The 24,585-nt window shown below is 40.6% G+C and overlaps 1 protein-coding gene across 1 annotated transcript; it reads left to right on the forward strand.

Annotated features, from left to right (window-relative positions):
- Positions 1-8,288: 8,288 nt before the first annotated feature.
- Positions 8,289-14,936, forward strand: CCKAR (cholecystokinin A receptor). Its single transcript, XM_005435261.3, has 5 exons — positions 8,289-8,409; positions 9,167-9,418; positions 11,454-11,715; positions 13,329-13,456; positions 14,100-14,936. Exons 1-5 carry the CDS (start codon positions 8,289-8,291, stop codon positions 14,624-14,626), a joined length of 1,290 nt encoding a protein of 429 aa, XP_005435318.1. The 3' UTR covers positions 14,627-14,936.
- The last annotated feature ends 9,649 nt before the right edge of the window (positions 14,937-24,585 follow it).

Raw genomic sequence — 24,585 nt, forward strand, 5'->3', positions numbered from 1 at the left:
TTTACCTGTTTGTTACAAACCGTGTCATGACTGTACCTCAGAAGACAGGCTCAGGCGACTGGTACCTTAGAACATGTGATGGATTTTGACTTTGACTGATGCTGCTCTAGTATGCAAAAATATGCTCAAAGGAGCCTATTAATATTACCAACACCTGATGGTGTTAAGATAAACCAAAAAAGGTCACCTCTTGGGCCATGTGTTGATGCTGGCAAGTTGGCATGTGGTCCTAGCAGCCACAATGTAAGGGTGTGCAAGGCTGTTTCCTTCCATCTCTAGCTTGAATCCTGAACCGTTTTTTCTAGCAAACTAATATATTCACAGGGCGAAGAAAAAATCTAAGGCTGTACAACCCAGTGTATGGCCTAGTAAAGAAACAAGCAACTTTAAAAAATATCTATGTTCCTCTTCATGGGTTAGTATTAAATTCTCATAAGCACATATGCATCCGTTATGTAAGCCACAAAAAGGAAAAGGGTCGGCTTCAGTTCTTCAGCAAGCATTGTTATAATTTCTGCCCTCATTTTTAAAAATTAGTTAGAAGTCTAGGTGTATGGAGAGAGGAGATGAAACTGAGCCTAGAGACAGGCCAACACTGGCTGAGAGAGAAGTGCCAGCAGGAGTTACAACAGGCACGATAAACCATGCAGGAGGAATGAGCGAATAATGATTCATCCCAGACCTTACTAAAGGTATCTTATTGGCTGTCACAGGGTGTCAGGAGGATTTTTATGTGATCTTGTGTTATACTGGACAGACTATTTACACATATTTCTTTGAAGAAGTTTCCCTAAACTTTATACAACACTTGCATAGCAATCTCTGGAGCAAAAATGGACTTCTGGCTGTTCTTGCATCCAGAAAGCCCACAGAAACTTGGACCTGAAGACTTACAGAAACAATATGCTTTATTCGTCCTGTTCATCAGCGAGCCTTGAACATTGTACAAAAGTCACAGCCATCACCTGGGAGGCCTCATTTCTTCTCTTCTGAGGAAGATGGTATGACCGGCTGACTGGATGTCCATGAAGGCATCAGGGCCAGCTGTAATGTGTCTCACAGGTAGGTCAGGTGGATGATACTGCAAACATCCAAAAATTTCAAATACTATGAATTGGCACTCCAAAAGAAAGAAAAAAGTGACCCCCAAAATAATTTAAAAGATACCTTGAGAGATGTCCAGATGGATCATCCATCAAGTGGAGTCTTCCAGGCATTTCTTAAGCTACATGTCACAGCACTGTCATACATGACCACTGGAGATGCACTGCAGTGGCAGAAAGAGCACTTTGTTTGCCTTTGACCTCCTCTATATTGCTGAATACTATTTCAGAAATCATTCATGGTACAACAAAGCGCTCTGAAATAAATTTCATCCTTATTGAATTCAGATGAGTATGCTATAAACTGGTCTTAATTGCAGTTACTGTGAGACACTGATAGGACTCAAGCTCAGATCACCTTGGAAAAGCTTAAAATAAATGTGTTTCTGAGAATTTTGTGTGTTCTCCAAGTGTGGTCTCATCCAGATCTGTTGCGACGGAGGGAAGACACAGTCACTCAATATGAGTGATCAGCAGACTTCATTTATTGTCTCTTACAGTCACCTTTTATGCCTTCTTATAATTAGCTCATACATATTACAAAAGTTAAGCTCATTATTGGTTAGTTGCCTAAATACCACGCCCGCCCCTTGTTTCTCTTCTGTAGTTTTCTGTTCCCACCTGCAACATTCTTTTCCCACCGAAATATTCCTGTTACTGTGTAACAAGGACAGCCAAAGACAGTGTATTTTGCTTTACTTCAGATAAGCTGAGAGCGATGTGCATTTTTGTCCAGCCAGCTGGACTATGTCTATGTGACTCTTTTCAGCTAGCCAGTTATCCACACAGATATCCCTGTAGTTTGTATCTGTGTAACTCCACTGAATCAATTGCCTGATGCCAGCATAAACCTGGCAAATGAGAACAGAAGTAGACCATGGCTTCCCATATGCATTTCTTCTCATTCATGTATTTTATTTCATTTGCCAGGACAAAAAAGACTTGGCAACAAACCCAAAATTATTTGTAGGTTTCACACAAGATAAAGATAAGCTTTTCGAAATTCATTATTTTACAAGTGGAGTTTCTATTTAAATTTAAGTAAAGATCTTTGTCAGATTAATGAAAAAACAGAACAGATGCTTATTCTTCAGGAAGAAGAATGAGGCAACTATAAATTGATGTGGTTTGCTTTTGGACAAGAAAAGCAATATACACTTAACATGAAATGACATAGCACAGCAACTGTTTTGGCTGCAAAGCCAGTGTGTTCAGTATTTGACATTATAGAGGAAAAAAAGGATTATGATTAAAATGAAAAAATAATTGAAATGGCAGACTCTTTTGTTATTATGGATTAATGAGCCTCCTCTTCTTTGAATACAGGGAAAAATATTTCTGTTTACTTTTCTTTAAACTGTCTACACAGCTACACTATGGTACCTAAATTACTTCTTAATTAACAAAACCATATTTTATTAATAAAAGAAGTTCTTGCCTAAAACTTCCAACATCCCAAATAATGCATGATTAGGTTCAAGTGGGGTAGACGTTCAGGATTTTGTTTCTCCTAAATAATAAAAGTACATCTGTGATTAGCAAGCATTTAATTAAAACAGCATCCTTTTCCTCTCGCTTAAAGCTTGCAGGGAGACAAGATGATACTGATCTGGGTGGAGAGTGATCTATCATGCAATTAGCTAAATGGAATGGGAAGAAATTATGTGAAAAAGACAACTCAGAACTGTCCAAACGTTAAGATTATTAGCTGTACATTTGAGTAAATCTATGCAAAAAAATGCCTAGAAGACTCCAGCTCTTTGATCTACATAAGTTTCATGCAGAAATCCACTCCAAAGGGGGAGTCAAGAGTTCATGGTAAATTTTTACTCATTTAGTCTGGCAATTTAACCAGCAGACGCTGAATCCAGCTCAGCCCAGGACCAGATGGTATTCATCCAGAACTTCTAAAGGAAATGGTAAAATTATTAAACATGATGTGTCATCTCTTGCTTAGAACTACATTGTTGCCAGAGAAAAAAAAAAGTGCAAATGTGATGCCAGTGTTTATAAAAGGCTCCAAGGGAACTAAACCCTTGGAATTATGAGCCACTCTGTATGCCTGGCACCCACAGAAAGGAGAGCTGGTGGAGACAGTAATAACAGATGAAAATCTCTGGACACAAGGTCTGCAAAAATTTTGTAGAGGAAAGCTACACCTTACAGATTTAGAGAGCTGGACATGTGAACCAGCTGATCCAGTTTGTTTCAAATAGTAACTACACAGTTACTAGGATTTGCATGCGATAGCATTCCCTCACTCATTCCGCACTTGGTTTTGGTTGAAATTAGTACCCTCTGGAGCCAGTCATAGCTCAGTACTTACCCTCAACCCTTCACGTCTATGCTCCATGTGCTACCTCCCATCGCTATGCTCTCCGCTCATTTGCCACCTGCACAGTATGCCTCTATGCCAAGAGGCTTCACAGAGCAGGCTGCACCCACGGCACTTTGGTCCATTTTGCATTTCTGCTGACTACATGAAGCCTCTGTCTGTGGCTGATGGCCTCGTTGGCTTCAGCCCTCTTGCGTGTGCTTAAGAAGCCCATCTTGACACTGTAGTGGGCCCATCCCTTGGGAGGAGGCTAGGTGAGGGGCTTTTACCCTCTTGAGGAAGCTGGTCCTTCGCACGGTTGAGACCAATGTGAGAGACATGCGCTGGCTTTATAGTGTTTGTTGTTACTGACCTGCAGCCCTGGCCAGCCTCAGAGCACACTGCTCTCTGACAGTTCCTTTTCCATGTGGCAGGGTCATGGCAGGCTGCTATACACACAGCCTGGCACTGCCACCGTCACCACCAGTGGGCTTGCATTGGGAAGACATGAATGGCAAGGGATGAAGTCGTCTGCTCACATGTCATTCAGGACAATAAGCCTGACAAGTGTCATCTGAATTTGCACATCCAGAAAAAGTGAGCTGCAATGTAAACATGGCTCTGGGCTACCTTTGCAAAAGTGGAAAGGAAAGGTCTGATTTCCTTCTGTCACCAGTGAAAAAAAACCATCAAAAAGGCACTCTCTCCTGAGGCTGGCAATCAGAGGCAATTACTTGGAAACCAAGTTTGTGGCATCCATAAGCATCACGTGGACACAGAGCCAGTGAGCCACAAGTACCTGATGATTCAGTTGTGGCGATGCTGGCAAAGGTCCTGATAACTCAGGAGAACACATGCTGAGTTCTTCAATGACATGCATGCATGTTTCAGGCTTTGTGTTTGGTTTCTTTAGCTGAAAACATTGTTCCCTCATGCTGTGGGCACAACCCACATCACTGAGCTGCTATATCAGTTTGTGGTTTGTTTCTTCTTTCCTTTTCTAGATGGAGCTTCCTAAAGCCTGGGACGTTTTAACATGTGACTATCCATGTTCAGAGGTAGTCCTGGAAGACTTGTCTGGGCTGGGGGAGCAGAGCTGGCGTGGATATGCTTGCCAGAAAGAGCTAGGAGAACCATGGAAGCAGGAGTTCAGGAGCAATTTTTAACGTCATGGATAAGGAGACAATTGGTCTGGAGTGAAACAGGAAACATCATGATTAGAAGACTGGAAATAAAAATTAGGAATGAAAAGTAGGAGTGAAAGGCAATTATGAATGGAGCCCCACAGGAAGCTATGCTGCAGCTGTTCACCTCTTTCATAAATGCTCCAGGAGATGGGAAGAGGGGTGAGGTAAAAGAGCTTTCTGTGATGCTAAGTCATTCAAGGAGAAGAGAAGCAAAAACTGACTTTGAAGAACTGCAGAAATCTCTTTATGGTAAAAATGGGAGAGTAAAAATCACTGCAAAGCAGAAAACAATTATAATTTTTCACAAACAGTGTAGGGCTCTAAACTAGATATTACTATGCAGGAAGGAGATTACTGAATTTACACTAGGTTTTCCCATGAAAATATCAGTTCAATTCTCAGTAGTCATCAAAAAAGCAAATAGGATTACAGGAATTATTAGGAAAGGAACAGGGGAAGTAACAACACAGAAAGTCAATATGCCATTATTTAAATCCTTCGTTCATCTATATGTGTTAACATCTGTGAAAGACTGTAGAATAACTAGGAAAAATTTTAGACCTGGGCCATGATGCTCATAGAAGGTATGAAACTACCTCTTTACAAAGAATGAATAACCAACCTGATACTCCTCAGATATGACAAAATTGTAACAAGTACGGAGGAGTTAACTTCAGAATAATAATTCACCATCTGTCATGATACAGTGAGAGACGATAGCCCCACTGTAATCTTTCTGATTGTAATGATCCTCCTAATGATCCCCCTATTCCTGTCTTCCCTCCTGATCACTATGCCTCCCCAAGACCTTCATTCACTCTATTTCTTCTCTTCTTTTTAACCAGGTCCTGAGACTTCATGGAAGACTCTATGCAATCCAGTTTAGCAAGTCTGGAAGTCCAGCAGACGATGGCAAGTGCACAGTCTCAGTCTATATTTGACAACATAAATAAAAATTAATCTTTCTATTTAGTGTAATGTTGCTTCCTCAGGAAGTTACAGGAGTAAACAAGCTGTAACTCTTCAGAACACCAGCAATTAACTCCTCACCCCAAAAGTACAGTGGTATAACCAGTATAAAAACTGTAGATTAAAAATTATTTGAGAAAGAATCCAACCCCAAAAAGCAACACATCTATCGTAAATAAATAATTACGTAAATAAAAATACTGCTAATATCAGCCATTCAACACAATTGCAACTGAAAATATATCCAATCATTTATCTAATGCAGATCTAATAGTAGGTGCCAGGAATCCAGAAAGATCTCTTCCACATTAAAAATAAGCCCAGAACAACAATGTGACATCTTGCTTACAGAAACTCTTGAACTTCATTACAGGCTATTTAATTCAGTAAAGGAATTGCTAAACACAATTACCCATCCTGTGTTTTACAGTTGGCCAGATCATTATAGTAATTATAAATAATTAAAATAACTTCTTTTGACACACAAAGGTTTCTAAAAGCTTAAAATCATTCAGATTTGATGTTACTTCATGACAAAGGAAAATGCTCTAAAATGGAAAGACAGCATTGAAGTGACTCTCATACAGATATGGAAAGTAGGATCAGTATCTCAAGTGTAAGAAGTATAAAGGGCACCTTGGAAAGGCATTCATAGGCTACACGATCTGCTGTGAGTTGGTTTGTCCTTGATTTTTCCTCTATAGAAAATAATTTTCAAAGGAAAAAGCTGTTGTCAACCAGAAGTTTGGGCAGCTTAGACTATTCTGCATCTTGCGGTTGTCTATGAAGAGGAGCAAAAATGCAACTGAAGTTCAGTAGTCCTTTCCAAAAAGCATTCTTTACTTCTCCTTTGCATTACCACTACTACAGCAGCACCTGTCTTGACTGCCATTTCAGCTCTTTGGGATATTATAATAATTTTAAATGGCCAGATAAAATGTTCAGGAAATACTGGAATAATTACAAATAAGTTCAAAACTGAAACAACAAAAAAATGTATGCATTTAATTAAATGGGCAATGTTTGTCATTTAATAGAGTGGTTGATTAATAACACCCATCAGTTTAATCATAGAAAAATATTTAAAAAAATTAAAACTGAATTAGGCAGCTAAAAGAAAATTGATTTTTAGAGACATTGGTACCTAATGTTCAAGCTTAATGCCCAGTCATTGAAGAAATGGAAGCATTTTAACTTTTGTTTCTTTGATATGATTTTCTTCCATTTTGAGACTGAGTGGAAAAATAAACTATAACGTGTCATTCTGGATTAATTTCCCACCAGTACATTACACCTTTGAAACTGGAATTGAGTCCTGCTGGACTGAATGGTTTTTTTTTTCAGCTTAGACAGTTACATGTTGCATACACCAGTTGCCAGCTTGAGTCGTTTTATCTCAGATTTTAAAAACTACAAAGATCTATTAAATAAATGGAAAAATATAATTAATCTGCTAAAGAAAAGATAATTTAGAAATTAGAACTTTAAATGTAGCTTTTCAATCTACTCTCATATGTACCTATTCCCATTAATGGCATTGTAAAGCAAAGCTGATGAGACTGGAAAAGAAATCCAGGCTTTCCAGTCTCTGTATGTTACCTTTAAGGGATCCAGATTTGTAATTAGGAACCTATTAGTGCTCTGCCTATTTAAGTAGAAGAGATTTTAAATGTGAAATATGTTTTCCATTGAATTATAGCAGGGATTCATTTATAATATTAATTTACAGCTTTAGCCATAAACAAGCTGTATACTGGAAGTTAAAAGCCCATGACTTTGTGAAAACACCAGAGAGGATAATGTTTATGCATTAAAAAAGCAGAACTCAGAAGAAAGGGTTTCTTTTAAATGATCAAGATTGTTGTGTTTTACAGCAATGTGTAACTAACATGCCAGAGTTTATCAGTTCATCAAGTTTGTATTCGAGTCCTTGTACTGAGAAAATGTGTAGGCTTCTGCTTTAACCGACAATTCTAATATACTTTTGTAAGGTTTGATCCAAGAACACTGAAATTAGTGAGTCTTTCTAGTGACTTGCTGGAGTTTGGATCAGGCACGTACAGCGCTTTTGTACAAAGTTAGCACTTCACCGCATGAGAGAGATGTAACAGCTCTTGTTTTTCTGAGCATACCCAGTCTTCAGTCTGCTCTGAAAAATATGAAGGTAAGAATCACTTTCATGTGAGGCATGCAAAATCTTCACTGTATTTCTTTCTTCTCTGCCCTTCTATTCAGCTGCTCTTATTATTTTAAATGCTGTTGGTTGAGAGACGGGTTTATCAGTCTCATCACTCACTGGCTGTGATTTATTGGCCATGGTGTGACAGACTCCTTTTGAGAAATATTGCAGAGATGTGAGTAGAAGCAATCTTGCAAAGGGTTAATGCTGTAATCTTTTTCTAGCCTGTTTATAATCCCAACAGTAGTCCAGTAACAGAAGGGGGGGTGTGCGCGCATACGTGTGAGCGTGTATGTGCACGCATGCCTTGCTTTTCTGAACTGCCTTGTGTGTCCCTGGAATAAATCTTGTTCAGCCTGAACAGGACTCTGTGTGCTCAGTGCCCCTGATAGTTAGAAGAGCTTCCTTGCACAACTGCCTCTCTTGTGCTTCTTCGGAAGATTTCATTCAGAAATGTATTTGTTTACTGAAGGAATGGGCAGATAGTTGCACACCCACCCACTTCTCCATCAAAGCTAACCTGTGGGTACTGAAGAATGGAAGTAGTTGATGTTAGCTTCCTTGGGAACGGTACGAATATTACTGCTTTCCTGTGTGATATCATCTTTGAAAATGACACTTTTTTCTGTGTGGAAGAACCACCTTATCCTTCTAAAGGTATGTATAGAAACCCATGGTTTTTTCCAGGCAGTTTTAGTTCTAGCTGGGAGTAGGGATACTATGGAAAGAAACAGCTACCCAAAGCTTTTCCCGTGAAAGAGTGCAAAATCAACTGCTTGCTGATAAGTTAGGATGAGAAACAGGCAGGAAATAATTTAGAATGTGCTGGTTTTCCAAGTTAAAAATTCAACTAGAACAAAATTTGGATATAATGGAAAACTAAACTAGTAGCAATATTTGGCACAAAATGTAAACAGTTCTGCTAAGGACTTGGAGAAACATGATTTTTACTCTTTGAGCAAATCAATAACAATGGAGTTATCTGATCTGATGCCATGCACAAATGATTACATTTGAAATTGTAGCACTCTGAGGCTGCAAAAAATATGCATGTATTAAAATATTTTTGATTTCTCTATTTTTTCTTACTTCTGTATAAAGAAGGAACTCCCATGGTGAGTGAGTGGTGCACACTAAGTGGTGTGAGCAGAGTGTGTGTTTAAAAAGTCGTATTTGGCTATCCAAATGTACATTGTATTGCATCTATTGTATTTTAATGTTGTGGAATTCAAGTAGGTCAGAGTAAGTTTAAGAATTTCAGCACTTCCATCAATTTTGCATTGTTATAAAGACATAAACCTTAGTAAAACTGAATACAGAAAGGCTTTTACCTTTTGATTAAAGGATGAAACATCTAATACTAGTCTATGAGCTATATACTGTATAACTGATTTTTCCTTGTGACAATTTTCAGATTTGCATCAGATAATTCGGGTTCTGCTGTATTGCTTGATATTTCTGCTCAGCATTTTGGGGAACATTCTGGTAATTACAGTGCTGATAAGAAACAAGCGGATGAGAACAGTCACCAACACATTTCTGCTGTCACTAGCAGTCAGTGACCTGATGCTCTGCCTTTTCTGCATGCCATTCACCCTCATTCCCAACCTGCTGAAAGATTTTATTTTTGGTAGTGCTGTTTGCAAAACTGCCACTTATTTCATGGGTAAGTCTTGGAAATTTATACTTATTTTGAAGACTGACTAAAGAGATAGGCGAGAAGGTCATTAAAGACCAGTAAAAAGCTGATTGTTTCCATCTGCCATTGAACAGTTACCAAAATTATGAAGAAATAGCTCTGTAGTGCAAATCTTCATGGTTCTGTTTTCCTTGGTCTAATCCAGCAAAACACAGAGGCAGCCACTTAATTTTAACAACGTGCAGAAGTGTTTTACTGGATCAGGTGGAGTGAAAAATATGTTGTATGATCAATCTTTAATGAGGAACCCAGCACATGTGCTTGTTTACCCATCACTGACAGAGTTATTAGTGGTGTTGAGATCACCCATCAGACATGACAGGGTTGTACAGTCCTCACCAAGGCCAGATTTTGCCCACAGATTATTTTGGTAGCAGTGATGCATAAAAAAAAAAATAGAGTAGGTCAAAGTAGGTGTCATTTGCAGAGCTGGAAGTTAGAGCAAACGCTTTCTGAGAACAGACCAGGTGTGATCAGAGCTCACCAGGACACCACAAAATATAGGTGTAGGTTTTAGAGGGTGACTTTAAGAAGCATCACATTTATATGCCTTGCCATACCCCCTTTGGTTTTGGAGCCAGGAGTTTCAAAATGCCTGGATTATGTATGTCTGTGTAAGTGATTTTGTCTCACTTCCAATACTTCCTGTGCATTTGCTTGTTTCTTAAAAGAAAGAAAGAAAAAAAAAAACAAAAAGGAAAAAAAACCACATTATATAAGTTTTTGCTACCTTGGGAGAGCCTTGGTTAATTACAGAAACCTTAGGTCCCCTTTCAACCAATGCCCTTGAGAACTTTGATGTAATGTGAAAGTACACACCTAAAGTGTGTGAATGGGAAATCAACATCTTTTTGTAGATAAAACAAATAAAACTAAAGTCCATGTTTAAACAATTATAATGAACTGGTGCCATAAATGTCATAAAACTTTGCTGAAGCATTGTCATCTTTCTCTTATTTCACACTGTGTAAATTACTTTATAAAAGAAATCCTCGGAAATATTTTTGAGCACGGAGTTTTTCATTATGAAGGTGTTTTATTTTAAGAGTCAGAATGTGGATATTTCCCATTAGCAGGTCACGTTAAGAGAGGCTTCAAACAGACACTGACATCCATTACATCACCTGTGCTCATTTTTTTAATTTTAAGATGTAGGAAGAGGTATTTTAAATTACAGATAATTTGTGTGAAGCAGGCTGTAAAGATATTGGCATTTTATATTTTGATTCACATTAGAACATTCACAAAGACTATTAAATGAAAGCTTATTCACCAAAAGAAAAATTTGTGACAGAGCTAGCAAGAAATATTTATAAACTTGAAGTGATAAACTGGGTCACCTCAGTGACAGCAATACAGACCACTGTGTTATATTTTGTAGTATATGAACAGAAGAAATGAAGGGCATTTGAAGGACAAAGGTTCTGCTTCTTGTCTTCATTTCTCCTGCTTTGTAACTCCATTAGCATCTAGTTAAAAAAGTGGTAAGATATTTAATTCTCTTGAATGAGAAAATCAGATCACCAGACAAGCAGGACACTTAAAAAAAATGGCAACAATTGAAGAGGGACTATGAACTTCAGTGTTAAAAGAGTAATTAACATAATAACATAGCATAATCCCACTGATTTCAAATGCTTGTTTGAATTTCAGTGCAGTTAATGGAGTGGATAAACCACAGTAGGAAAGACAAGAACGAGGAGGAAAAGTGTCTTCTTTTCCTGTTATCAGAATTTCACGGTTTGACAGAATGAATCTTTTCTTTCGGACTTCTGGCGTTACAGAAGCACAGGACAGCAACATCAGTGTGGAGACCCAGACCCATTGCCTACACATTCTTCACTGACTTAATCAGTGTGATATTTATAAACATTTTAGCTTATAAACAGTTTGCTATATTTTTAATTTTCTGTTTGTATACAGAAAGTTAGCCAGACTGTTTGAAAATAACATGAACCTTTAAAACAACAGAATAACCTTTTTCTTTATTTCATATATATAGGTGTCTCTGTAAGTGTCTCTACATTCAACCTGGTTGCCATATCTTTGGAGAGATACAGTGCCATTTGCAAACCTCTGCAGTCCAGGGTCTGGCAAACAAAATCTCATGCCTTGAAAGTGATTGCTGCTACCTGGTGTGTTTCCTTTACTATCATGTCACCATACCCAATTTACAGCAAACTGGTACCTTTTACCAAGTATAACAACACCACAGCAAATATGTGTCGGCTCCTTTGGCCAAGTGATGTCATTCAGCAGTCCTGGTAAGGCATAGCTGACTGTTAGCAAATGCATAATTATCTGGTGGAAAACAGGATTTCATGGTAGCATTAAGCCTGTTGAAAATCAAGTATTAACCTTCAGCAAACATTTACACTTCTATCATGCTTATTTAAGAAGTAAAAAAAAATAAAATTAAGCTGCTTACATTTTGACACTTGTATGACTTTTCCTGTGTCATAGGAATGATACCCAACATGGCAATGATTCTCACACTATGGTCTGCTAAGCAGCTACTGTCACTGTAAAGAAAGCATCTGTCACTCCTCATGTAGGAGTACTGCTTCGACCCACTTATATGTAAACATAAATATTTTCAGAGAAATCCTTGATTGGTCTTTGAGAAACAGTCACACACCAGTGCCCCTCTGTGTGCTGCCTTGCCTGTGAAATTTTTTTGCCTGAAGGTCCTCTGAAGCAGGGAAGTAGAATATGAGAACTTGGAGAGGTTGCAAATGCCCTTCTTGAGAACTGAACCCTTTTGGTCACTTCTAGAGAATAGGGGCAGAGATATGAGGGGAGAGACAGTGCTCCAAGCCCTACAGGTACAGGCAGAGTAAGTAAATAGTAGCACTATTAAGCAGCAATATCACTTAGACATTGTGTCCTTGCATGATGACTAAACACCTTAACTGGCACCAAGAAGATGTAAGATTCTTTCGGATACTGAAGGTCAGTCGGAACTGGGAGCAAGGTTAAGGTATGCTCCGCTTCAGTGTGGTGTGTCTGCAAACATAGCAAACCTGTATTAATGCTTTTGGTAGTCTCTGGTGTTTGGCAGTCTGAGTACAGATGAGGAGGGAGGATGGAGGGTGAAATTCCCTTCTCTGCGGTGGTGTTGCAGATTCCCAGGTGCCTTAGTGAGTTTGCACCAAAGCCCCAGGGAGCAGAAGAGACATAAGCTCATGAACGCATTTAAACCAAATTATTTCCCCAACTTGTAGTCACATGAGAGAAGCTGCCTAGAGTAAGAGATGTGCAACCAAGTAAAAGCTGCTTCCTTCAGCAAAGGGATTGCTGGCCCTGGGATCCCTCCCCAGGGGCCTCTGCATGGCTCCAGGGATGAGAGCTGGGGTCGTGGCTGCTCCATCCCTGCCCACACGTGCCACGACCCTTGGAAAGTCAGATCTCACTGAAGTAGTGACTACCAGTACCAGGGGCTCCTTCAAGAATCATCATCAGCTCATTTGGCTTCTGCAAGGCCATTTTAATGTCATTCAAAGTGGCAGGGCACCCAGTGCTCATGTGGTTACAGCAGGGAGCCCCATCCATAGGCAGAGAGACCTTCGTCCCCCGTCTGACCTCTACGTGAGTGCTCATCTCCTCTGGGCCTGCGAAGGCCGGGTGATGGATGTTTTGCAGCCACAATAGCCTTGTTCCTACTGTATTTTTCTGGGGCAAGAAGGAGAAGAGGTGGGAAGCTTCTAATTTCCAGAGCTGTCAAAATGATGGTTCATATTAGTATGGAAAAATTTCAAAAAAATCTTGAAATCCTGCCCTCCCCTTGCTCCCCCTCCCCCCCCAGTTCTTACCTGGAGAAAAAGGTTTTCTGGGTTTGTGCTGTTCCTTGCTCTCAGTTCATCTTTTGATTCTTTAGGTACACTTTCCTGCTACTTATACTCTTTCTTATACCTGGGATTATAATGATGGTTGCCTATGGCCTGATTTCTTTGGAACTCTATAGAGGAATAAAATTTGATGCCAGCCAGAGAAAATCTTCACAAGGTAATAATACATTTAGGTTTGGTTTGGTTTTGTTTTGTTTTGTTTTGTTTTTTAAGTTAGAGTTGAAGATACGAGCAGTCATCTTAAGGCTACTAAAAGCAAAATTTTCTATTTGCAAAAGTGACCATTAGGGTCATTATGGTCGTGAACTTGCCAGATGCGTTTGCTGATTGAAGTTATTCCATTACTCACTAGCAAATAATTCCTCACCTATGGCTTGTTTGCAAAGGCTCTGGGCAGGATACATTAAACTTCTAATTTGTTTTTTGTAGCAATACCAAGATTTTTTTCTGGCCATGGGTGAGGACCATTTCTGTCAATAAACACCACAATAAAAATTGTCAGATTTACATAGAAGCATATAATTTTGAAAACTATCTTCAGTGAATACTTGAGCAAACAGTGTTCTTACATCTTTTGCATCAATTTGTATAGAGTTAAGACATGAGAATATTGGGATATAGCGGACGCAGAGCAGCTGATACATGACTGACTCAGAAGTAGGCCAGTGTTTTCTTTGCAGCAGTTGTTCAGCCATGAATTATGTTATTTGTTTAGACTTGGACTCCATCTTTGTTTTTGATTTTGAACCACTGTTCAGAGATATTTTGCCAACTCTTTAAGCACTGATTTATATGTACAGAAAGAAAAGTAAGTACCTGCAGCACCAAATATGAGGATGGAGATGGATGCTACCTCAACAAAACCAAAAGAAAAAGGAAAATGCCATTGCAACAGCTCTCTGCTACTAGCCATAGCAAAATAGACAGGGTGAGAAGCAGCAGCTCTTCTGCCAACTTAATGGCCAAGAAACTCGTCATCCGTATGTTGGTGGTGATAGTGATTTTGTTTTTCCTTTGCTGGACTCCCATCTTCAGCGTGAACGCGTGGCGCGCGTTTGACACTGCCTCGGCAGACCAGCGTCTCTCAGGGGCTCCCATCTCCTTTATCCACTTGTTGTCCTACACTTCTGCCTGTGTGAACCCTATCATATACTGCTTTATGAACAAGCGTTTCCGCATGGGTTTTCTAGCCACTTTCACCTGCTGCGCAAAGCAAAAGCCCCCTGCGATACGGGGGGAGGTCGGTGATGAAGAGGAGGGGAAGACAACAGGGGCTTCACTCTCCAAATGTTCTTATACGCACATGAATGCATCTGCTCCTCCCTGAGCTGCATCAGAAGAGGCAGTGAGTGGCCTACAGAAATTCAAGTATCTGTCACCTGGTCTTGGAAAGTGACTGAGGCATCAGCTGAACATGATTTAGTTCTGAGGTAATGAAACACTTCAGCTGACAGTACGGGAAATGGATCGCTGTCTGAGCTTTGTATCACCTTCCCTTCAAAAGTACAAAGGGAGAAGAGGGCTCTTTGAAGATAAGGGACTTTATAGAAAGCCTTAGAAGATGCTCTGTTTGTCATAGATTTGCCTGTAAAAATTGGTGTCCTTTATACCAACAGTTTTGTTGAGTTTTTGGCTGCTGTTCTGAGTATTTCTTAAAATTTCTGAGATGCTAATAGATTCTCCTCAAACACAAATACATGTATTGCAGTCTTCACTTCAATACTTAGGCCTCATAATCAAAATTTTCTCAGTTACCTTTCTAGTAGTGTATTTTCACATTGTTTTAGCTGAGCTAATACATGTTGAGATTATTTTGGGGTCACAGTCAAGTAAAAGACGAATGGGCTTGTCTATGCGAAGATGATGCTATTAAGTAAAATAATTTCATTTTTTATAAAAATTTAAAATAAATATTGATGACTTTGTGGATAAAATTCATTTCTCACTTAGGCAATAACCTAAATTAATATAAGTTAATGTATTTTTGGTTTAAATAAACCCCATAGAACAAGCACAAAGAAGTGGCTTTCTTCTGTGCACCTGCCATCACCCACACGTGCAAGTGCCAAGGTCTTAGATGAGCCCCAAAGGCTTGCATGGAAATTGTCACACTGGCAAGCACAGGAATAAACGCTGGGGATAAAAGCAAAGAGGTGATTTTACAAAAGACACAGGACTGAAGACGTAGGACGATGTTCACGGTAGCCATACATTTCACAAATATATTCACAGTCACTCCTGGCATGGTACTGCCACATGGAAATAGAAGGCATTGGATGTAGTGAGGCAGAAAGAGAGCAGATGCAACGAGCAAAGTCTGGAAGACTTTGTCAGAAAACATAGTTTTTCTTAAATTTGGAACAACTGTTTTCTCCAGCTACACATATTTGTAAACAGACTCAACACAGGAAAAACCCAAAACTTTGAATGATGTAATGATTGGTGTTTACTGAGCAAGGAATCCAGCCTCTTTCCTGTGCAGCGCAGAGGTGACTGTGGGTGTTCAGGTCGTGCCTTCTGCTCTGTGGAGCTCAGCAGAAGTTATATCATTTCTTTTGTTTTGTGAAAATATCCTGTTGAAGATGCTTCTGTCTTCTAGCTGAATCAATATAATTTAAAAAACTTGTTATTAGAAAGAGATTAAATTTGAGCACAGTGCGGAATGTAGATGTGGATATTAAATATAACCCCTCTCAAGCTTTTTAATCAGAAAAATCTAATCTCTTTACAGAATGATTTTAAATTGGAAATATAATTTGAGTTCCAGGCACCCAGATCCATGTTCTGCACTCAGTTATTGCCTGAAACAGTTTATCCATACAACTTCGCATACAACTTTGGCTATTATTTTTTTGCATCCAGCTTGTCCACAGACAGGAAATTAAAAAAAAAATAATTCTAAACACTATTTATGCACGATCCATAGAAACAATGTTTTGCCTGCCACATTAACAAAGTAACACTATTCCTGGAATGGTGCTGAGACTTACTGACATTGATCTGACCTTTTGCAAATACCCACCAAATTAAATTAGGGGATTTAATTCATAAAAAAAAAATAAGAATTTTACTTCACATAAGGATGTAGGATGAGATCCTCTACAAACCTGTCCTGTGCGTTGAAACTGAAGGAGAAACTTAGCTGGTTTTGGATTTATGTGAAACAGTGAGAGCAGAAAAAAATATTTCTCAAGTCTTTTATACCATTTGGAAGTTTGGCTTTATTTAGGACATAGTTTGAAAATTATATAAGTAAAAAAAAAATCACAATTTAATTATATACTGGATATGAGTATTGGTGACTAAGCACTGTATAGTGAGACAGCCTGCTTTACAGCTCTGTATGCACTTTCAAAGGCAAATTCCTTTTTCTCAATGTAGATTCCCTGGTACCTTTAGAGCCAGCATAGCAGTATGTAACACCGTTCACCGGCTCCTACTGGTTTAGTCCGAGGACGATGGTTTCAGATGAAAGGCAAAAGCTATTTTCAACAATGCCTTAATCAAATGACAGCCACCCGTGGCCCCTGGTACCTGTGGCTGAAAGCAGCAGAGTCTCTTGATTGATTCCCCCCTCGCAACTATCAGGGAGCACAATTTGGAGGTGATGAAGTGAGGGAGGCAGGAGAAGAAGATCCTGATGGAGTGGCAGTCGGGCAACAATCAGGGAAGGGTTAGAAATGTGCCAGAAGAGGCACATTTCTTTTTGCCTAAGGCTCGTCTGTGCATGTGTCACTCTTTCCTTCTGTTGCCCCCTACACATCTGTTTTTAAACCAATGTGTTAACTATGACCAGGCTCCCAAAGTCATGAGCCTTAAGCTAAATTCCAGTAAGGAGTAGGAATTAAGTTTTTAAAATGCAGGATTGCAACCCAGTCATTTTGTCATCTTCTGCCCTGTTCTCCTAGCACAGGAAATTTCAGCCTTTCTGCAGCCTGCATTCATCTGAATGCCATTTTCCCTGATCTGTGCATTGCAGAAGTTACTCCTGTGTCCAAATGTCACCCTTTCATCGCTAAAGCGTCGTGTAATCCTCTCAGCACATTTATTTCAGATACTGCTATTAGTGGAAATGTATCTTCAACAATAAATGTGGGTGGAATAAACATATTAAAATAAAAGAACCCATGAAGTCTCCTTATTTTAACATTAGTTTATAGAGGTTGGGCGGAGAAACCCTATCCTAGAAGTCTACTTCTACAATGGGCAGTACCTAAAGGCAAACTGTTTCCCATATGTAGCAGACAAATGGCAAGCCAATAAATTTCAGGTGTATAATGCCCATAAATCTCTGAAGTCTTCCTCTTCTTCCCCTTTCCCCCCTGACTCCTGGGTTTTTTTCTCCCCTTGTCTTTCTCTTATCTCTTTCAGATGCATGTTACCATCTTTTTTTTCTGTACCCTTCCCAGTCTCTAGGTTACTTCCCCCCACCAACAATTGCTAGATTTTTTTATTTTCCTCTTTGACAGGTTTATTTTCCTTCCCAGAGAGCACTCTCATCTTCATTTTCCTCTATTATCTCCAGCTGACAGACTCCTGAAACACATCGCCCCAAGCAATATATCCTGCCCACAACACAACAGTTCTGCAATTGCCTCTTACAACCCTACCCTACGTCTGAGTCCATCATCTCTGTTGAACACTGGCTCCTGGCATGCTCAAACAAGCAGTATATACTAGTTTGTAAAACAAAGCCATAGCACTAAATAATATCTAAGTCCTCCTTTGGTACTTCTGTCATTATTACTTGCAGCTTCTATTATTAGGGCACTGCGGGAAAATTACTTTGGGAGGAAATCAGAGAAAACTGGGACCTAATAGGAGCATAGTATTACAGGAAGGTTTTTAGGGTGAAATACAGCTATCACCTTCAGGATGGTTGGCATGCATGGAATCTGCTTCACCACAGCTCCCTAAGCAACACACCCTGCCAGCTCGGCAGGTGCTGACAGGAGTGATGGAGGGTGGAACAGAGTGGAGACACCGTGGCCAGGCTCTGCTGTGCTCCCTGCAGGAACGGGACCTGATGGTCTGATAAGCTGCATAGCAGTTGTCATACAAAGGATATATGAGATGGTGCTGGCTGCTGAGCTGACCACTGGCGAAATGACTTTCCTCAAATGAAATAGTCTCATTGTAATACTAGTGCACACCCCCATCCCAAAGCACTACTACATCTCACTGGGTACGTGATGCCAGTCAGTAAAACAATATGTATGAGCCACTCAAGCTCCCCCTAAGTGTAAAGAAAATGGACTGGTCCTGAACTGAAATATATCTAAAGGGGGGGAACTGTTGTCTAAACTCCTGAAACATCACACTTTGATTTAGTGTCACAAGGTTAGGTCAAGCTGACCCACCCTCTAAAGCTGTAAATTCTGGCTGACAAGCTAATAAGGTGTCACGACTCCCATCTGAAAGTAGGACAAAGGTAATTGTGGCAGAGGGAGATCGCGACATCCAACTCAATTAGCCCCCCAAAAGAGGGCAACTGCTTGAGGAGCGTGCGTAGTTAGTGAAGGACTGCAGTAGTGCTGCCTGAGGGTGCGTAATAATTTACAGTGGGAGTGAGAAACTTGTAACCAACCCTGTGTATGATAAATGATGAAGTATAAAAAGTGGACGGCTGAGGGGAGAAGTTAGGGAAGACTCCATCCTAACTTCTGGGATCAGTTGACGGGCTGAACCTGCCTTCTACCCCACAGGGACGCCTATTGGGTAAGAACTTTATTCTATGACTAACGCTAGCTGTTACTAAGTGTATTGTTTTAAGCTTGTTTTGTGGTCAGTGTATTATCATCAGCAACCTTCAAACCTTACTCTGTCACAAACTTGTATTTTGTATGATATAAATCTTCAGCTGAATTCCATTTTGCATAAGTCTCCCAAGATCTGAGTAGCTGTTATAATGGATGTGACTCAGTGACGCTGTCGGGGGCTTCCCGAATAGGTTCATCGACTCACCCCCCGATATCGTGGGCTGTCAAAACGCAGGTAGCAGACCAGCCGGTCGGACACAAGGATCTCGTCTTTCTTGGGAAACTGACAGGCTGATCAAATATAAAGGGTTCAAGGAAACTCCGCTTCTTAACATGACAGGCACAATTTGGGACAGATGCTTAAAATACTGCTAAATACAGCACTTAGTGGAGGGAGTCAAGCGAAGGATGTATTTCAGTGTTACCAAGGCAAAAAACAGGTGCTCTGCATGAAAAGCAGCATGTGGATTTGGAGCTGCAGCCACTAAAGGTTTACACCTCCTTTACAAAAGCTGTGGCCTCTTTGGTGACGCTGCCAAGCCCTTCTTGGCCAGGTGGTGAGGCTGCCTGGGGCTCTGCTGCCTCCTCCAGCCCCTCCTGCGCCTCCTGCCTCCGAGCCCAGCGATGGTGTAAACCGCATTCGTGCATCTTGGCTTGTCGCGGCACTGTTCTGGCTTGGAAATAGGTTATTTCAGAATTGCATGATACTGAAATAATGCAATACAATACAGAAACACCGGAGCCAAAGCATAGCAAATAAACACACACTCAGTGTTTCTGAATCAAAGCTCATCTATGGTCAGATATACTCCCACTATGAACAGAACAGAACGTGCTTGGCACTTACTGACTGCCACCAAACCATCTTGTAAACTTACGATTGCAATAGTGAGTGTAGTTTCTTCAATGTTTTTTTCCTCATGAAGCATTAATCTTGGAAGTACTCATTCAGGTGCTGGGAGGATTTTAATAGCTACTTATCTCCTTCATTGTCTTAGACACCCATTTTTCCATAGCTGATGCTTTTTTATACAAATCAAGATACACAAACTAAGAGTGTCTTCAGATTCAAGGACTGTACTTACTTCCTCTTCCATTTCTCAGGATTTTGGTAAACATGCCTCTTTTTTTTTCCTCAGTCTAAATTGAATGGCTATTGAGCTAAACTTAGGGTTCCTAGTGGCAAAAAATGCCTCTTCTCAAAAGGAAAGTGAAGAATACTAAAACTTAATGACTTTGAGTAAGGATTATATGAAAAGAGAGGGTGTAATCTCCTTATTACAGCATCAGAGACAGGGTGGTAGGGAATATATTAAAAAAGCTGGAATTGGAGGGTTGGGGTTTTTTTGTGTTAATTTTTATAAATGTCTTGCTCTTCCATTTAAAATATGACACAGACCAGCCAAATCACATTTCACGCAGGTATGCATGTAGGTCAGCACTTTGCTCACCCTCTGACCATGGCTTTCCTGTCCATTTCCCTATATACATTATTCATTTTTGTTAAACAGCTCCAGCCTTTTATGCACAATCTCTCCCTGGCTCTTCTCTCATCAGTTACATCCACATCATAGTAATGTGAGCCTTGAAGATGCCAGAATTGCTAAGTGGTTTATAAAAAACCCCATTTCTAGCATTACCTTTTTTTTTTCTTCCTGCAAAGTGTATTAGGCTGCCTTGGGTACCTGCGAAAGGGAAAAAAAAAAAAAAAAGCAAAGGAAATGTTCATGAATTGTAAAGCTCCTGCTTCGCTTGCCTAATGACAAATCATCTCTACTAGGAGTTATTTGTCTGCCTCTCTACAGATAATTATGGCATGAAGAGTTTTCTTTGCCTCCCACTCCCAGTTGTGTCCAAAAAGCACTAATTTTGAGCTATTGAGATGTCAGCTGTCCACTGTGCTGTGAGATGAGAACAAAACATCTTCATTAGCATCAGCAGGTAGCAAACATCAAGTCGGAACCATCCCCTGTGGGGTAAACACCATATAATTGATTTCCTGCTATTTTGGCAGTTATTACAGATTTTTAAAATATCACCTGATCGAATGAGGAATGCAATGTATATACTGAGTTTGATTTCAAACAGCGGACAAAGCACTGCATAGCTCCTGTGAACGTCGTACGAATACCAGTGTTACAAAGCAATCGTGAAGAACGGTCACACGTACAGAACCTACATCCACAGGAAAGATGAGGGGCTGCTCACACTTTTGGCTGGCTGTCAGAGCCAGTTAACTCTTTTTTTTAAATGGACAGTGGCTCAGGTCCTTGTTCTGAGACTATTAAGCAACTGATAAGAGGCCTCATTCATGACCAAGCGAAGAATGACACAGAGGTGAAACCACAGGGGCATCCGCAGTAAACAGATGGCAACATCCAAGAGAGAACCGGCCAGCCAGCTGGGAACGCTGCACTGACGAACGTGCTACGGGCCTTCTAACACCTGAGATCTTCAGGATTTCATAGCTAAACTGGAGGTAGATGCAGAGTAACCAGAGCTGCTTCCTTGCTCTGAAACCGGCTCAGAACTCAGTCTGCATCCCTGTGGTAGCATCTGGCAGTGTTGCTGTGACCAGCTTGCTATTATTGTAAAGGAATATAAGGACAGCAATGTCATCCAAGGCACTCTGTCTTTGGAGCTGCTTTTTCTGGTGTCTTCCCAAGAAGATGGTCCTGCCACAGTTCACATGCAAGGAGGAAAAATAACGCTAGGGTTATGGCGCTGACATTAATTCACTGTACCAGAGAGGATGCAGCTGCTGCTTCTGCTGAAAACCCAGCCTCACATCCCCTCTAGTTTACCAGGGTGCTACAACTGATTTACGTGCCCCTGGTCATCTGATGGGGAAGGACAGAGGTCATCACAGGATGAGCAGGCTACCGTGTTTTGAAGACAAAGAGCTTTTCATGTGCAGTCCAGATGTAGACAGTGTTCAGCTGAGTTACAAGAAAATCAGTAGTGAATAAAGCAAATTTTTGGCTATAAGACAGGTTCTCACAGTGGGTTGATTTTTAAGAAGAGGGTTCTGCTAATATCAAAGTCCTCGCTTCACTGGGATTGCAGATCCAGGAAAAGGATCCAGAAAACATATCGCAGTGCTTTTGTGTTTATTAAATAGGAAATGTGTTTAAATAGTGTCAACTGACTGAAGCAAAATAATACAGTCCAGGAGGGACTCAGGAATAGCTTTGTGTTCCCTGGCACTTTTCAAGCATTTTTTTTCCCTTTTGTATTAATTTCCTTCCTTATTTCAAGCAGTGAGAAGTAAAAGCTGTTGGGAATTCAAAGAACATTTATTGAAAGGCAGTGTTTTCCACAAGACATCAGATGTTTATTAACACCCAACATGACTCCTCTGCTGCACTAAGTTGTCAAATATTTATTAAGACCAGGGCAGACTTTGCTGCACACCGGAGCCCAGAGTGACAAGCCTCCAATTACAGAGGCTACATAGAGAGGGAGAGGAAGAGAGAGAGCGAGCAAGCTGCAGGTGTACAGCTCTGTCCTATATTGCCTTTGTGAGATCTGTAAGAGATTAATGAGGCTGGTAGAAGAGTGAGTATTTACAAAGACGGTGACTGAAGACAAAGTGGAATCCAATGCACTTGCAGCTGGAAACATGGCTCTGCAGAGCCCAGACACAGGGCTGGGACAGGAATGGAAGGGAAGGTGAACAGGAAACATTTCGACCTTGTAGAGTGGGGGGAAAAATTATAATAAGGTGGAAAGGACAATGTCATCTGATCTGTGAGGAGAGAAAATCATTGCAAACAGTTTTTGGCTTTGGATTGTCAATACCCTCCTGAAAGCAAGAGACAAGGCAGCTGTGCCCTGTCTGTGAAGGGCATGTGGGGGCAGACAAAAGTTTCCCTAGGCAGCAAGATGGAAGGAAAATCCAACTTCATTTTGGGTATGAAAGCACTCGTTTTAGGCAAGGCTGAAAGTGGAGATTTGAAAGGAAAACAACTATTCTGGAATTAATTTCTTTTCTACAGGCTTTGCATAGGGTTTTGCTGCTGAATTCCGACAGCAGGACAGAGCAGGTAAGCGGAGCTGGGGGTCTCTGCAGCATGCCCCAAGCAGAGAAGCCTGATGGAGAAGCGCACCTGGGGCCACGGAGAGCCTGCTGCGTACAAAGTGCTGCTAGCAAGCAGAGCGTGATTTATTATGCCTGTATGAGTCAAGCGTCTCTCATGTGAGGAGTTTAAACTACGCTACCACAATACTATTATGTTCTAGTCTAGCTGACAGGTTAAGAGAATATAGCGCTATGTTCCTCTGTCCCAAAGACCAGCACCCCTGAACGCTGTGCATCCACAGGACCTACTGAGAGCTGCACCAGCCAACACAGACCCCAGCTCTGCTACCACTGGTGTGGCAGGAGGCAGCCTATAGGGACCCTGTGTTCCATCAGACCGAGCTAGAAACGACAACGGTTTCAGAAACCAGGTGAGCAGAAAAGGATCTAAATAAGCAAGAGAGCGTTTAAAAAAGAAACAACCCCCACCCCCTCACACCCCCAACCAACCCCCTCTTCCCCCCAAACTGTGGTGCTTGCATTTAACGGTTCCCAGCATTTGGAACAGTCTACTTTTCACTAGCATCCTGTAAACAAACTTAAAAATTTGAGTGGTGTTCTTTGCTAGGAGGAAATAGGTATTGCCTCTCCTGCCCCACCTCCACCTCACTTTTCCACCACAGAGCTTCGTGTCCTCATTCTGGCAGCTGACAGCAGCAGGCTGTTATGCTACCAGTTGGCTTCGCTAGACAGTAATTTCCAAATCTACACATCTGCTTAGACTACAATGCCTCGTACACTCAATTATACTCCCAACCCTACCAAGAGCCATGTTTCTAAATTAAACTTACCAAAACGCAATTTTATAACTGATTCATGTTGTGTCTGCGCTTCCTCCAAATTTAGTTTGAATAATGTTTTCTAATCTACTACTACGCAAAACAAAACAGAGAACTCTGGTATTATTTCTGTACGCATGTGGGCTTGAACGTAGCCATCTGTGCAACTTCAGGCTCTGCTTCTGAGCCAAGGTTTGTTATTTACTTACATTTGTCCTTGATCCTCTCTGGAGGAACATATTTGTGCAAGTGCTTTTGAGTACTTTCCTATGTCTGAGACTCTGTCCACCTGTGCGACCAGTTATCGTAGATAGCAGTCGGGAGGGCTTTTGAAGAAGGGACACTTGGAAACACCTGCTTTCCAGTTACAGAATCAAGTAACTTTACATCCTTTTTTTTTATATTTTTAAGCTGCAAAATTCCCTATCTGGCTGGAGTTCTCTTTACTTTTGTTTCACAGCTTTAATATCAACCATTCTTTTTCACCTCCTATGACTGTTCTCCAGTTCTGGCAATTCCCCTTTTCTGTGTGGGGTATGTCAGATCTAATGTGCTCACACACACGTCATCAACAAAACTACTGTTGTTTTGTATCCAGAAAATTAAAGCAACTTTTTATTGCTCCTCCTGTCGCATTTTGGTTGGCTTCATCAAATTCTAAAGTTAA

This window comes from Falco cherrug, chromosome 1, assembly GCF_023634085.1.
Source record: "Falco cherrug isolate bFalChe1 chromosome 1, bFalChe1.pri, whole genome shotgun sequence".
NCBI lineage: Eukaryota > Metazoa > Chordata > Aves > Falconiformes > Falconidae > Falco > Falco cherrug.

Bases quoted from the DNA above. Each gene is read 5' to 3' on its own strand.
- CCKAR (XM_005435261.3), top strand. From the start codon at position 8,289: ATGGAAGTAGTTGATGTTAGCTTCCTTGGGAACGGTACGAATATTACT. The intron at 9,419-11,453 runs GTAAGTCTTGGA...TCATATATATAG, and splicing joins AACTGCCACTTATTTCATGG to GTGTCTCTGTAAGTGTCTCT. The intron at 11,716-13,328 runs GTAAGGCATAGC...TTGATTCTTTAG, and splicing joins GATGTCATTCAGCAGTCCTG to GTACACTTTCCTGCTACTTA.